General features: G+C 45.8%; 1 protein-coding gene across 1 annotated transcript in view; it reads right to left on the bottom strand.

Annotated features, from left to right (window-relative positions):
• CTIF (cap binding complex dependent translation initiation factor) overlaps positions 1-15,281 on the bottom strand; it is a 207,081-nt gene that overhangs the window by 87,269 nt on the left and 104,531 nt on the right. Inside the window, exon 7 of the mRNA XM_067316080.1 lies at positions 3,981-4,060. Within this exon, the coding sequence (XP_067172181.1) occupies positions 3,981-4,060 (80 nt within the window). The remainder of the gene's footprint in view (positions 1-3,980; positions 4,061-15,281) is intronic.

Raw genomic sequence — 15,281 nt, 5'->3', positions numbered from 1 at the left:
CATGGTGTCCGTGGTGCTAGTTAGTGCTAAGTGTTCACTGCTTTCAGGAGAAAACTGCATAATTCAGGAAAAAAACCTGCATAATGAAAACCAGAGGCATTTGTGCCAGGGCTTTGGGGCCACACCTGCTTCTAACAAACAAACCAGGAAAACCGCTGGTTTTTGTGCAAGTCTGTTGTGTTTTAACCCTGCTCCCGCCCCTCGGCCAGTGACCCCGCTGCTACCAACCCTTTTCTACGAAACTGGCTCTTCTTCATTTTCATTCAGGCATTTACACTTGCTTCTCAAATACCATCCCAGCCCTCCTAGGCCTCATCCGCAAGGCTCTTAGTTCCTTGGTTTTATTTCTGGCTTTAGCAGCACAGCTCGTATGTCCCGGGGCAAATCCCACCTAATACACGACAGGCCCCAATGCACCCCAGAGACCCTGCTTCAGCGCCGGGGCGAGGAGCTGCCGGGTGTTTTACAGCGCTCTTAAAGTTTCGCTCACATAAAAACAATGGCAGAACGGGCACGACACATTTTTCTCAGCTAATCAGCTAACTTTCTCAAGCTGGATGCCGATGGTTCTGGCAGAGCACCCTGGGCTTGGTTTTGCAATTTTGTGTCTTTCCACATCCAGACGATGTCTAAAACAAAGGCCTATAACTCCCAACTGTTTCACTGGCAATAAAATCTCTCTTCTGCTGGTCCTACAGCAGAGGGATATTTATACCACCTGTGCGGCTCCACCAGCTATGAAATGAATCCTTTCTCCACTAACACAATGCCTGGGATATTAAGATAATAGCACTGCAATAAAGCACGAACAGCTTTGCAACCAGTTTGTGTTCCAGTACAATCTGGCATTTAAACTGCAAAACAGTTTCAGTCGGCGAGACTTTTTCTTCCCCCTATTCCCACTCTGCCACGTTTTTCACATAAAATAACCATTTCGAGACCTCACTTACTGCTAGAAATCAATTTTAAAGAGCGAGAGCTCTCCCGGGACATCTCAAGTGGCACTGGAGCGACAGGCAGCCCAAGTTCCCGTTCCATTCCCAAACACGCTGCGAAGCTGTGGGGATCCCGAGTGGTTGGGCTGCTTAGATTTAGTGCCATCCATCAAACCATATGGTGTGGGGGTTCCTGGGGTCTCCCAGCCGAGGTCTGGGGGATGGGACCGTGCCTTTTCCACGTGAATAATTGTTTAAAAGAATCTATTGTTTCGCTCCAGCTCCCTCTGCCCAGGGTTCTTAACTTTTTGTGGTTAAAGTGTTTTTCTTTCTACATGTTGACAGACAGCATTACCGAGGATGTCCACGTCTATAAAGGACTTGGGCAGGACTGCGCATGTTGGTCCCTCTATCAGGACGATCTCTGTTTTAAGGGGGGAAACTGAGGCAGAGAGCAGGGAAGTCTCCTCCCCGTGGTCACAGAGTAGTGGAGCTGGGCTGCTACCTGGAAAAGCAGAGTCACACTTATCCAAGCAGATTCCTATTATAAAACCTGCCTGACACCCACTGACAATCTCAGGAATCCAGAAGGCTCCTCCCAGTGAAAGGCAGGCATTTGGGTTGGAAATGATCTCCAAAAGATCTGGCTGCTGGCAGTTTATTGTGGTAATCTGAACAGACTGGGAAGAAAAAGAAATACATCTAGCGTGATCCTTACAGCTGTAAAGTGGACTCGTTTCTCAGCCGGGATAAAAGCGCTTATGTGCAATTGCCCACGTTTACATGAGTCGAGGCTCTGGCAAGACACGTGTCAGCACGGCTTGAGGAAGTCTGTGTTTCATGGGTTTCTTAGCACCTTTGTGACCTGCTGCAGCACTGTGTGAGCCTCACCTGGACAGCAGGTCCTCACCTCCACGGAGCCTTCATCACCCGCACCGCCACTACAACACACGGTTGGCAGAGACAGAGACCCGACGCCTGCGAAGGCCTGCGTGTCGGGTTGTACATGCACTACGGCAATGGCTGGGCTCGTGGGGATGGGGCCACCCGCCTGCATGCTGACAACGCATGACCCCATCGCTGACTTGGGTGCGGATGTCTGCGGGTGAAGCACCACGTCTGCATGTTGCAAGTCGGGCTGCAGCCAGTCATGATGGTCCTGCTGGATTTCAGCTTGCTCGGAGCATGAGACAGGAGATCCCACTGCTCTGCCCGCTTCTTCCTCTTGAGCTCAAAGACATACAGCCTTCGGATGGCAAAAAAAGATCCATTTTGAGCAGGGTGAGACAGGGTGGGAAGACTAAGGTCCAATCCACGTTGCAATTCCTGAAGCACTCCAGACTCAAGTACTGCAGCACAGTGCTCTGGTGAACCTAATCCAACCCCAGCTTGCAACACAGACAGAATGAAACTTGCTTTTAATCATGTTTCTGTGATCGCAGGGCTGCAACCCAGCTGAAACAAGAGTTTTGTTTGTTTTTTTCTAAATCACAAGACCAAATTGTGTTTTAAATTGGGTACAGGGAAAAAGAAAGGAGCCCAAAAGAGGAGTGGAAACGGAATTTGTCGCTGACTAACCACAAGGCCACAGACATATGATCAATAGCCAGCACCAGACCCGTCTGATTTTCTTCCTGGCTTGCCATCACCACTTCACAATAGCAGCGTAATAGCACCTTAGCGAGCGTATTCCGGAGGGGTTACTCAAATGCCTTCCATTTTTGGCACTTGGTCCTATTTATCCCCATGAGACTGTTAGACTTAAATCGAAGAAACTGTAAAACCCTCAAGGATGGTGACATGAAAGCAAGTGAAACCAGACAGAGACTTGTGATCAAGTACTACATCATAACCACCCAAATTATAGGAATGACACATTAAACTGAAAAACAGAGTTTTGCTCTAAGCCCGGGGGGAAATTTGCAGCGGGGACCAGCTTGCCATGCCTGGTCTCTGCCCACAGAAGAATGTTTCTTGAACGTCGGAGCAAACTTTTTTCAGCTGTTTTTCAGTTGCTCAGTGAAATTCAGGAAAACCAAACCAGAGTTAACCGTATCGTGGCTTTTTGAAAGCTGTTAGCGATTCAAGAAGTGACGGCTCTGTGACTTTGGGACGCAACCCGACGGTTACTGGGCAGCTCTCTGCAAGACTGCCCTGAAAAATCAGGCCCCAGTGAGGCATCAGAGCTCAGACACACAGTTTTCAGCTTATTCTTGAAGAAAACATTGGCTACTCTTTCTCTGGTTAAATAACATTAGCCCTGCAAGCTCCTGGTCTCAGAAAGGCTTTACTGTCTTGGCTTTGCAGCCTAAGCCGCAGCATAAGAACGTGCACACAGAAGAAAGCTGCATGTGCGATTGCCTCCCTGATTCCTCACTTATTTTCAAATTTAACCACAAGCACAATTCCTATGCAGGACTCTAGATGCCCTCATATAATTAAATACGCAATTTATCCAATTAAATACACAATTTGCACAATTAAATTAACTCAGTAGATTTAAAATCACCCATTCCACAGGAGATCAGCTGGCTGCTTACTTAACATGCGGACTCCTTCCCACGGAAAGGCGTCTGATGCTTACTGCCAACCCCTTGCAACCATACACATTTTGCAGCAGGCCCTGAAAGTCAGCAAATTCCACTTTTTAATCAAAAGAGAGGAAGTAGGTTCCTGGAACTCAAAGCCTTTATGGAAAATATCTTGCCAGCTACCTCTTCTAATGAAAGCAGGGAATCTGGTGTGAGGGCAGCTGAACTTTAGGGTTGCTCCAGGTTCCCCCAAGCTGGTGCGGCCCCAACCTGCACTGAAGGAGGGTCTCAGCTCTCAGGAGCAATATAGGACATTCCCAAGATTTTAAAGACCAACTCGTGGGATGGACAGACACTGCAGTTCCAGAGCGTTAATGTTCAAATAAAGGATTATGCATTTACACAACAGTGCCAGCTGATAAAGGTCAATATTATCCAAAGACATTCCGTGAGACAGATGTGCAGTGAGGAAGAGAAGATAAAAAAAAATACATTCAAGAGAGGTTTCACCTACCTCCGGTCATTTCTCCTCCTTCTGAACAGCTTTTTGGTGTGTGCGATTTCAGCTTCATGAGGCAATGGATGGTAACCCTGCTGTAAAACAGAGGAAAAGGCAATTATCAACTCTGTGCTACAGGAGGCATCACAGTGTAGGTGGTGAGGGTGAGATAGAGCTGGATGGCTAAAGTGTGGACCTGGTAAAAGAAAAATTTCCTGGCTAAGCATCTTTACAATGAACAGGGAATGAAGTTACCTGCAATTGCTGGGTAAGAGAAGCCACGTACAGCAGACAACTTCAACACGCACTGGTGCAACCCAAAGTACATGATTGTCAGGGAATTCACACACATCACACACAGTGCTTCATACCACTACACTTAAACTGCTGCTTCGTCCACTTTTGCTGGGCTGTTTTCCTACTTATTTATAGCAGCATTTCAGCAGCGCTGGAGGATAAGCTTGTAAGAAAGGCAGCATTGCTCAGCTAGCAGAGCATGCATGAGCCACAGCCCACGGGGTCTGTCGTGGCTGCACCGCTCGCCGTTAGCATGGCCAAGTCAATAAATGTGTTGTGGAGCACCTCATGGTGCCTTCCCAGTGCTAGTCATGAACCCCAGCCACCCCTTGGAGAAGGGGATGAGTGGGATCCCACCCCATGGACCAGAAACAACGGAGACAATGAGGACATGAGATGACTTGCCTGAGTCAAGTCAGTGGAAGGGCTGTGTTAACCCAAGCTGCTCTTTCCCTGTCTTGTCCTTGCTCCACTGAAGGTGCTAGGTTACCTCTCCTGAACTTGGTATGCTCAGCTGATAACGGGGATGCTGTATTTACCTTCCTACTATGGGCACTGGGAGACTTCGTTAATGTGAGCAAAGAGCTCAGAGGTTCCTGGATGAAAGGCACTACGTAAGTGCAAAGTATTATTTATTTTCCAGAGACTACAGAGCTGTCATAACCTTAATGATTTTTATTTATGTAGTATTGTACTTCCCAGACTGGCAATAAAAGCCCTATAAAAGTTGCTCCTTTTATTTCCATAACAATCTGTCTTATCCTCTAAGCTGCAGTCACTGCTGGTGAATCACCACGTGAGAGGGGCCATGAGGGAGCAGTGTGGATAAGGGCAAGGGGTGGGCAGGAACGTTTCTCATCAAGCAGCAGCCTTGTCACATCAGCATGACAATGCAACACACTGATGTCAAAAAAATCCCTCTCTTTGTGTGCAAAGATCCTTAAAAATTAGAGTTAACTTTAGTAGCGGTTACTGATATAATAATATTTTGAGTTTCTCTGGTGGAAGATGTAATAGGGTAGAAAGGTCTTTGTGAACGCTAATGAATTTAGGCTGGCAGTCCTCTGGAGTCCCGAGGAAGCCTCCCAGATATTGAGACTAGCAGGGCTTATTCTGACCATCCAGCCTGGCCACCTGCATACTGCGGTCTGGAGGACTGTGCCCATATAGTTACTGCAGCAAGCCTGCAGCTCCTGGGGAAGCTAGCCTCACCATTTAGATGTTCATTCTTTTCAAAGATTTCAAGCAATGAAGAATTCTCCAAGTCCATGGGTAAGTCATCTGCACCTTGCTTTGTTTGCAATCATAAAGAAAGAAGTTTGTTTCCTGGGAAGGCACAGACCACAGACAGTTCCTCTTTTAACTTTCTCCTTCATTTTTATACTTCCCAAGCAAACTGGATGTACAGAGATTGTATGGTTTAGCACGAACATTATAAAGCATGCTCAGGAGTAGAACCCAGCTCTCAGTGACCAAATCATCCCTCTCGCCTTGAAACATCTATTAAAACACCCTTAATACTCAGCAGTATCACTTCAACCACAGCACCCTACATTATCAGTCATAGCAGTGGTATAGAGGTCATCGTTAAATGATGTTGCACGAGCTTTCTCGCAAATCTACTTGTCCACTGAGGACCTGCTCAATGAAGCATGTTGTTCTGCAGTCATTTGCTTACACGCATTCACCCAGCATCAGAAAGAGCACTCTTCATGCTGCTTGGATCTTACCTCACTGGTCAAATATAGCACATCTTTGATTCACGAGAGGTAGTTTGGGAATAGTGAAAGTTGGAAGTTGGCTTTCCTGTTGCTGTGGTTGGGTTATCACTTATTTAGCAGGATTTGACTTGAGCTTTTCCTGCAGCTGAACACCTTATAGTTATTTTTGTGTAGAATCTTTGATGGCTAATAGCTTAAAAAAGCACGCTGAAGCTTTTTCATTACTGGGGGCTGCAACTGGAGTTTTTCTCATCTATTCGATCAACATATTTTCACTGAATGTACAGGCGAAGCTTTGTATCTCTGAGATCTCTAATCCTCTGAATATTTGCCTGAAATTGGCCAATGGGTTCCAAAGCTAATGGGAGAAGGAAGGGAGGGAGCAGCCACAGACAGCCCAATCACATAAGCTCTGCTAGTTTAGGAAACCAGGCTAAAAATAGTATAATACTCAGTGAGACTGTTTCCAAATGTCGTACTACTGCAGCATGCTAAAGCTTGGGGTATTTTTAAGAATTTAAGCTGCGTTGCAGAAACATGTGCAAATACAATTACCCGGAGCTTGAAAAATGAAACCATCTCTGCAGAATATATGGGCCGAAACCACCGATTTCCGTAGGAGCAAAGCCTTCGTTAAGTCCCTCTGGCTCTATTTCTGGTCATCCCAGCTAGGAAGCACATGCACAGCGGTGCATCACTGCATGTCTTCCTACTCGCAGAATGCCACTGCTCTTCCTCAGAGCTCTGCCAGCCAGCAGCAGGCACAAGTTAGCAACTCTTCTGGTTGCAAACATAGGTGTGAGACGTGATTTAATTACAGGGGCATAAACCTCCGAATCCAGAGAGCACATCTGGAAGCCTCACGTGCTGAAACAGAACAGAACTTAGTGTCCCCATTAGGAAAACCAAGACTCTCCCTTCTCCGACCGAGCAGTTCCCTTCCCTAGTCCTAGTCATGAGACAATGTTTTGGAAAAAAACAGTCACTGGTCCCTACTCTTGTCTATTTTGGTGCCTAAGCAGAGCTAAATTTGGAAGGAAGAAAAGTCGACTTTTTTTGTGCAGTACACTGATGTAAAAGGAAATATCAGCCACTTCCAAGAAGGGCGGGGTGCGCGGACAAGTCCGAGGGCGCTGCATGGGCGGGTGCGGGACAGAGTCCCAAGTGCAAGGTAAGTACATTTACGACACGGTTCTTTGATTTAGCTGGTAGCTGCTCCCCACCACAGGTCAGGCAACATGGCAATGAAATGCTTTTAATAAAGCTGACTTGCTGAGGACAATGCAGATCTGGCACGCAGCTCTTCCATTTTTCAGCAAACCAGGGCAGTAGATGATAGATGCTTTATGAAGCTGAAATCACTGAATGAAGCCAAAGGGATGTGTTTTGCAAGGCAGAAGAGAAATAGATGGGTAGATACTCACCACCCTCTGCTCTGCAGTGGGTTTACAAGAAGACCCACCCAAGAGGGTTGTTTCACTTTCCTGCCTGAGCCAGAAGACACTGGCGCGCCAAGGTGCCCAGGGTTTTCAGATGTGGGTTCGCAACTTGTCAGTGGGCAGTAAAATCACATTTGGTCTCTCTCCTACAATGGTTTTATTTTGATATTTATTCCCAGGTGGCTTGAAGAGAATGCAACAAACCCACTTCAAAGCCACTAGCTCTGGAAGCGAGAGGTGCAGGAATAGGAAAGAACAAGGAGCCCATGGTTTTAGGAAGTACCGCTAATAGGGGTCATTTTTAATTTTGGAGCAAAACATTCTGCAGTTTACATGGTGGTAAACTTCAAGCAGAACCTGAGAAGCCCATGGGACTTCTAATGTATTTACATGCATGTCAGCTTTAAATTGTAAACATGTACGCTGTAACTAGAAAGGAGAAGAGCTCTGTAAGAGAAGGGGTGTTGAGCAGCAGTCTGCTTTCTGGGCCAATCCCCTGGAGATCAGGTATGTTGTGATGTGTATATTCTTTTTTAGATGTTCTGGGGACAAAAGTTCTTGGAAAAGAGAGGGTGATGTCTTGCAAGTTTGGGTGGCTGTCATATGGCCGGTTAGCATATGCTAAGGGAAATCTGTAATTTACCTAAACTGGTGAAAACACACAGGGAAAATCAAAGTTTGACGCTGCTCCCAGGAAGATGGTGTGTAAAAATGGCTCGCAGAGAGCAATTCAGAGAAGTCCGAGCCCGATGAAGATTTCTGCAAAGGACGGGATGCTGCGGAAGGTTAGAAAGAGGCAGAAGCCACGCTAAAGGCCTGCTGTGATTTGTCAGCACTGAGCATGGTGGGTTTTTACCGGCACACGCACATACCCACGAACGTACCTGCACACACACGCACACACGCACTCTCATGGGTGCTCTTTCCAGTGTCTGCGCTTTAGCCACCCAAATGAACATGCCTGAACAATTCTTAACCCCGTCCACCCACCCATAAGAATCCAGCAAGACGACAGCTGCCTCGTTGTTGTCACAGCGCCATTTATATAAAAGTTTAATGAAAGAAAAACAACAACAAAAAAGCTTTCAAGATCTCATTGACATTCTTGCAGCAACCCAAGAGCCTCCTTCGCTCCCGCCTTCCCCTTCAACACCCGCCACCTCCTCAGCGAACTCCCTTTCGGGAGCCGTCCTACCACTCTCCTGAAGTCATTAATCTGCGGTTACCAGCCTGGAGAGAGACATGGTGAAGTGAGGCTAGAGACCAGAGGAGAGAAATGGTCACTTTTCAAGCTACCCTGCTCTGGGTTGAGGCTTGCTAGCGTTTTTCTCACACTTCCTTTGCAGTAGAATTAATTTAAGAAGTTGGAGGGAGGTACCAGCTTTCTTGGTTTTACTGATGCTGGTCAATCACAAGGAGATAAATAGAAATAAAGCATTTTTTCTGCTGCTGCTTCCGTGGCCACCCTCACTTAACAATTCCCAGGGATTTATCTGGAATGTCACAGCAATACCCTTGCAACACAAGCGCTGCTACTTCATCTGTACCTGACCGCTAGTCTGCACTCTCCCTCCTTCCCCTCAACTTCTAGAAGGCTCAAGTGCAAATGTAGACAGGGTTGGACAAATTCAATATGTCATGCGTTTCGCCAAGATCTGGCGAAAATCCAAGAGGCCAGGAAAGTTTGGAGTTCATTGTTTTGTCTCTGTGCTGCTCATGTCCGTCTGACTCAGTCTGACTTTCAGATCCGAAACTTCTCCCTACGAAGCAACCGTCTTCACTTTTACCTATTTATGCCCTGCTGTTGACGTTGCCCATGCAGAACAAACGTGTGCAGCCCTCCGACGCTAAGACACTGAAGCACACAGAGACGGCCTGAATTCGAAACAGCAGTTTTGAACAGTGAACAAAAAACATTGAGAGAAGCTACAGGACAGATGGAAAAAACAACACTGGGGTGATGAGACAAGGAAAAGAAATTATCTGGCGATATCAAGGTATCATTCCATATGAGCTTTATCTCGAGAGCCTTTTCTGCCCTCAAGAAACATCTCCGCCCCTGCTTATCTTAAACAAATGGTTTCAGAAGGCTTGAACTGAACAAACAGGTTATTAGGCCTCCAGTAGATGCTGGGAGTTTTGCTCCATTTTATTACACACAAAGTTCAGGGTGGGATGTTTTTTTCTGGGGAGGGGAGGTAGGAAGAGGAGGGTGGGGCTGGGTTTGCAGGAGCTCTGAAGACATTGCATCTGCTAGCACTAAAACAACAATAGAAACGTTGTGGCCAAAGGCAGCGCAGTAAAAAAAAGAAAAAAATTGCAGTTCCACAAATGATCTAAAAAAACCAACCCAGAAGCTTGTAATACACTGTGATAAAGAGGCTTTAATCTGTCTATGTGATGAATTATTCATGGCAGTCCTGGAAAGTCCGGGACAGCACACAGCCATAGACATATTTATTTAAATTTTACTGTGTCAGCACCACACTCTTGGTGCCTTATGGGACTGAATGTGCCAATGTTCAGTACAACCAACCCAAATGGGTAATGTCGTGGTGGGATCGCTGCAGGAAAGCAACTCACTGCGTGGCCTCTCCCTACCCAGCAGGTCCTGCAAACGTCCTGCTACCCCCTTACCCTTCCCTTCCAGAGGCATCAGAATAAGCGGAGAGATAGGAATGGACTGCAGAGCACAAACGCATGCGCTGTGAAATTGGACTACGTTACACTAGACTGCAAATCTCAATCACATGTGCAAAGAGTGACAAATACACTCTGTTGTGTATCACGACCCAGATGGTCCCCCCGCTGTGCACACTCATGCATGAGATCCGCGGAGCGGGCGGAGGTTGTGTGGATAAGGTGTGGACAGACCCTTTACCTCTGCTGCCAACGTGATCCCATGCTATCTTCCCACCTACCCGCTCAAAGCCAGCATTTTACAACACCACGAATAAGTATTGGAGGCATTTCAGGCAAAGCCAGCTCCTTGGAGAATACCTGCTATTCCTTCTCCCCATTCCAGGAATTTTCACAGAAACTGGCCTGCCATTCATTCTCCTGTGTTACATGAGGGGAATTTTCTACCTCATGAAAGAAGACGGCTGTGGCATGAACCAAAGCCTTGACCTGATTTGGAAGCCATGGAAGAATACCAAACAATGTCAGGAAGCGGCCTGTAAATGATTTCCTCTCCATTAAAATTTAAGTGATAAATTTGTTCCTTCAAACTGCAAACTATTCATTTTTCCTGGAAGGTGTTTATAATAATAGCTGCACTTCTGCATAAGGAATCAATCGGTGCTCCTTTTTCATCTGGACTCGATACCAATTGAAGAGAAAGTGCAACAGTTTTACAAGATACTCCTAGCCCAAGGCAGAAGGCAGCTAAATCAGAGCACTTCAGTGCAGTGGCTTTTCCTATCACTCAGCAGTCACAATGCAGGATACATGGCTTAGTCATTTCTTGGGAGATGTCCTGGTTTAGAGGATTTCCCGATCAACTGCATCTTTGTGGAGCATACCATAAACGTGCATTGGCCAGCAAAGGCTGAACGTTGAGCTGAAGTGAGCATGCTTTGGTGGTTAGCACTGAGGAGGAGATTCTTCTTCCAAAGAAGGGCCGGGGGCACAGAAGCGATCAGTGATGGTGGCATGACTGTGACAGCTAAACAACACTCTTTAGCTACTGTTAAAAATACCGGGGCTATTTTGTATATGGCTCTGCCCTCCCAGGTTGCCCCAAAGATGGAAACTCTTGGAATCCCATTTGCTGAGTGTTAATGACAGTTTATATAGCCCCTCTCACAAACTGTAGGCGTTTTAATGAATTACAGACCCTACACATGCCGTCCCAGATCCGAAGAAGCATCTTTTAGACTCTTATCTTCCCACTGCTTTTCCTCGGCATTTGCTCTCGCCTCCTGGCAGAGAGTGGACACTGAGCTAGATGGAAGATAGTGCAGACCTTGGCATCTGAACACTTTGTGGCAGCTAAGCTGCAGCACTTTGCCCCATTGCAGCCAGCTTGGGAATAAAACAAAAGCAGCTGAGAGAACGGTTACAACAGCCCCGTGTGAAACCGGGAGGGAAGGACAAATACATAATTAAAAACGTTAGAACAGTTAGGCTGGCACGCTTAAGTATCTCAAGTCAAAATTTACCTTGAATCTTCCCCAACGCCTGGTGCTGATCACCAACAGCAAGTTTTCTGGGGTCTATTTTTAAACCTCAGCCCCAGAGCTCTTGAATTATACATAATTCTGAGATAATAAAACTTTAAAATCCAGGACAAAGTCTCCTAGGAGGAACTGCCTCTGCAAACACATCCATATCCATAAATACAACGGCTGGCTGCCGCGGTCACCATGCTGGGCAGGGCCGAGCCAGAAACAGTACAATCAGTGCCGCCAAAGCCCGGCTAAGCGACGGAGATACGTACACACCGAAACGCTCCTGGAAATTGTATTGAAACAGGGTGCTCCAGACAGACTGAGACGGACACACTGTGCAATAGGAAGAGTATAAATAACAGACAAAAGAAATCCCCTTTGTTACAAGAATCCGCAAATCCAAAATCCGTTACAATCTGACTTAGGAAATAGAGTTTTTCCCATGTTGTAGCAAAATGGGAACAATACTTCATGAGTGGAAGTAACTCTAATTGTTTTAACTGATGTTATTTTAGTGTTGTTTAGGTTTATTGTTTATTTGTATGTATTTCCTCTAGCCGGGTCACACTTAAAAACAAACCTTGCTGTCAACAGTAGTGTCCCATCCACAAATATAGATACAACCACAGCAGTGCTTGGAGCCCTTAAATTCAGAATCTTTAAAGAATGCACATGAAAATAAATGGTAATGGTGACCTGCATTTGCTTTATGCTGAAAAACAGAGCTTTTTTCAACAACTGTCCTGGAATAAATGCTGCCCCCATCATGGGTGACCAGGAGTCACTACACCTGATATTTGTTTTGTGGTCTGTATTAGATGGAGTTTATGGTCTTTCAGTTCATATCAGGCAAATACAACATCAGCAAATCTGGCACTAGCCAAGGGGCTCAGATGTGAGATGCTGGATTAAGTGGGCCCTGAAGTCTGACCCCATTCCTGTTCCCTTCAAGTCCGGGGGTTTAAGGGAAGCTGTCACAGCAACGGTACTCTCCTCCACTTACCATCACTGCTGTCCTCATTGCTAAGCGGAAAACTCCGTTTTGGGACTTGTGTGAAGAGGAGTGTAAAGCTGCTCTGCTCCAGGATGGAGAGCCTAGGGCAGAGATTTGCTCCCAGGTAGCCTGAGTTTCTCCTGAGAAAGGGCTGCACTTGTCTGAAAAGACTTAGCTAGATTTTGCCTAGCTTGTTCTAATTTGGGGGTGAGGGAGGAATTGCTTTAGTTGGGAGTTATAATGTTACAACGTTGCTATGGGAATATTTGCAACTTAAGCTATTTCAGTCCTCTAGGGACCTAGCAGTTCTTTAAAGTACACTTTTCCTCTCTATTTTTCAAGTTTCTACAATCCACAGCTTACACACATCGATGTGCTACCTGATACTGTTTCCCGAGCTGAGATGAGGGGTGCAGATGAGACAGCAAGAGAGAACTTGCACTGGCCCCATCAACTGCACTGAAGATAGAAGCTCCACCACCCTCCGTCTGGCTCTTCTGACAGTTGCAAAGAAGTGATCAGCACACGCCTGGAAAATCCGCCAGTGCGTGGCTGGCTAACACAAATGCAGATATCATCTCGTTCTGGTTGCTTTAGAATGAAGAAGGAACATTACCCTTCATTCACTTTTCACACTGACACCTCTTCATCATGTATCATGCATTCTGGGTGGATGGTGTCATGGGGAGGAGAAGTTCTTCATCGGACAGGCCTCCCTGATAAAATTTTAAGGTGATCTATTAACAGATCCTATAGGACATCAAAGAGTTTGGGACTAGGGCCCAGGCCATTCTCTAAAATGAAGAAAGTTTATTGAACCCTTGGTAGGATTACCACCTTTGGGAGAGCACCTCCAAAAACAGCGGCTTCTACTGGGCGTGCTCACCTCAAACTTCGGCATTGCTCTCAACAGATGGTAGGGGCTGTATCCGAGTATATTTTCATTTCACCTTATTAATAAAAGATTGCACAAACACACATAAAAAACACCCCATTGCCCAGAAACAGGCCTCTGCAAACCTACTTGTCTCAGGTGGACCAGAGTTTCAGCTCGTAGGAGCTCCAGCTCATGGAAGCTCATAGAAGCTGGAACAGTCCAACAATGATGAAGTCCCTAGCAGACTGGTAACGACATCACCATAAAAACAATAGGTGGCTGCTCTTTCCTTTCAACGTGGGTAGATGCAGTGGCACTACAATAACTTTCTCACCATTCAACCCTTGGCACTGCTATGGCACTTCCCTCTGGAGACTATCCAAATGCATTAAAATTCATAACACCCTAAGAATGCAGACAATAGCTAATAAGTCAATAAGCATTTTTCTGCTCTGCTACCTGGTGGGGAGCCAGCAGGCCTCTACCTAAGAGGCTGGTCTGTGGTAGATCCTGAATTCATTATCCCAGATAGCTCCAGTGGAGAGATCTGCTGCATACTTATCTTGCCACAGAAAATCCATCTCCTCATATCACTATGTCCTACTGAAATCACTATGACTGAAGTCAGGGGGAATTTTGCCACCAGTTTCAATGGGGTCATGATTGGTGGGATCCCTTTTTGATCTACCAATCTCAGTTTTTCTTGCAGAATCAAATATGGCACCTTCATGGCTGATGTAAGCTGTGCAGAATATCACCGTCTTTTTCTTCTCTGGGCCCCTGATATCATGCTTCAAACACTTTCAAACCACAGATATTCCAGTTTTTAGACTCCTGTACTGAAGACACAGCCAACATGTAGCTCCTGGGACTACACCACACACACACACAAAAAAAAGTGTTTTGTCCTTTCTGAAATCTCTGACTAGTCTAGCTCAGTCCAGAGAGAGCAAGTGAGGATCCTGTGTCACAACCACCCTAGCTCAGAAAATAGCCTAATGCAAATGTCAATTTAATTCTAGAAAAAAACCTCATTCTTCCCTTTGAAAAGTCCAATTTCTTTGCAGGAGTATGAGCTGTGTGACACAAGACCCTGACTTTTCTACTTGGCAGAAAACTCCCACTTTGACGTTGGCTGAGAGTACTTATCAAAAACTTGGACAACTTTAGGCTCTCTTCAGAGCCTTCTTAATAAAGTTGTATCAACAGAAGCTGTGGTCACATTACCAGCAGTTTGTACACGGGTAGAAGAAACTGCTTCTTGAATATCTGTCTGTTTCTTCCCAAGATTTTCCTTTTATGCATCAAACACTAAAATTCCTCCTGCTATAATGGATTTTAATGCAGGAACAAGTACATAAAACATTATGCACTTGCCACAGAGTATCAATCATATCACATCATATATTAATTATGCTGGTGGTTTTTAACTTGTGCTTTACAGGCCTCTGGGAACCATGGACTACTTTGAACAGTCAAACAAGTATGAGTAAGAAGAGCAAGTTCCTATCTGCTTTACAGCAATTTCCAAATGTGACATTTCTAATCTCTATCTCTAAATGGATCTGCCACTTCCACAAAAAAACCTTTAACGGTTCACATTCAAAGAAGGCTGAAAAGCACCGAGGTGTACATGGCTTGTTAAAGCACCCCATCAGCAGCTCCAGCAGGTATCTGTGGAACCCCCCAGCTCCGAACCTACTCAGGCCAAGAATCAAACGACAGATCCTGAAAAACTGCTTTTTATCCAAAAGCTGCTACAGGACAGGCAGCAACACAGCAGTATCTGCTTTCCCACATCTTGCAAAAGATGAAC

This window comes from Apteryx mantelli, chromosome Z (assembly GCF_036417845.1).
Source record: "Apteryx mantelli isolate bAptMan1 chromosome Z, bAptMan1.hap1, whole genome shotgun sequence".
Lineage (NCBI taxonomy): Eukaryota > Metazoa > Chordata > Aves > Apterygiformes > Apterygidae > Apteryx > Apteryx mantelli.
This window is presented reverse-complemented; position numbering and strand designations above follow the sequence as displayed.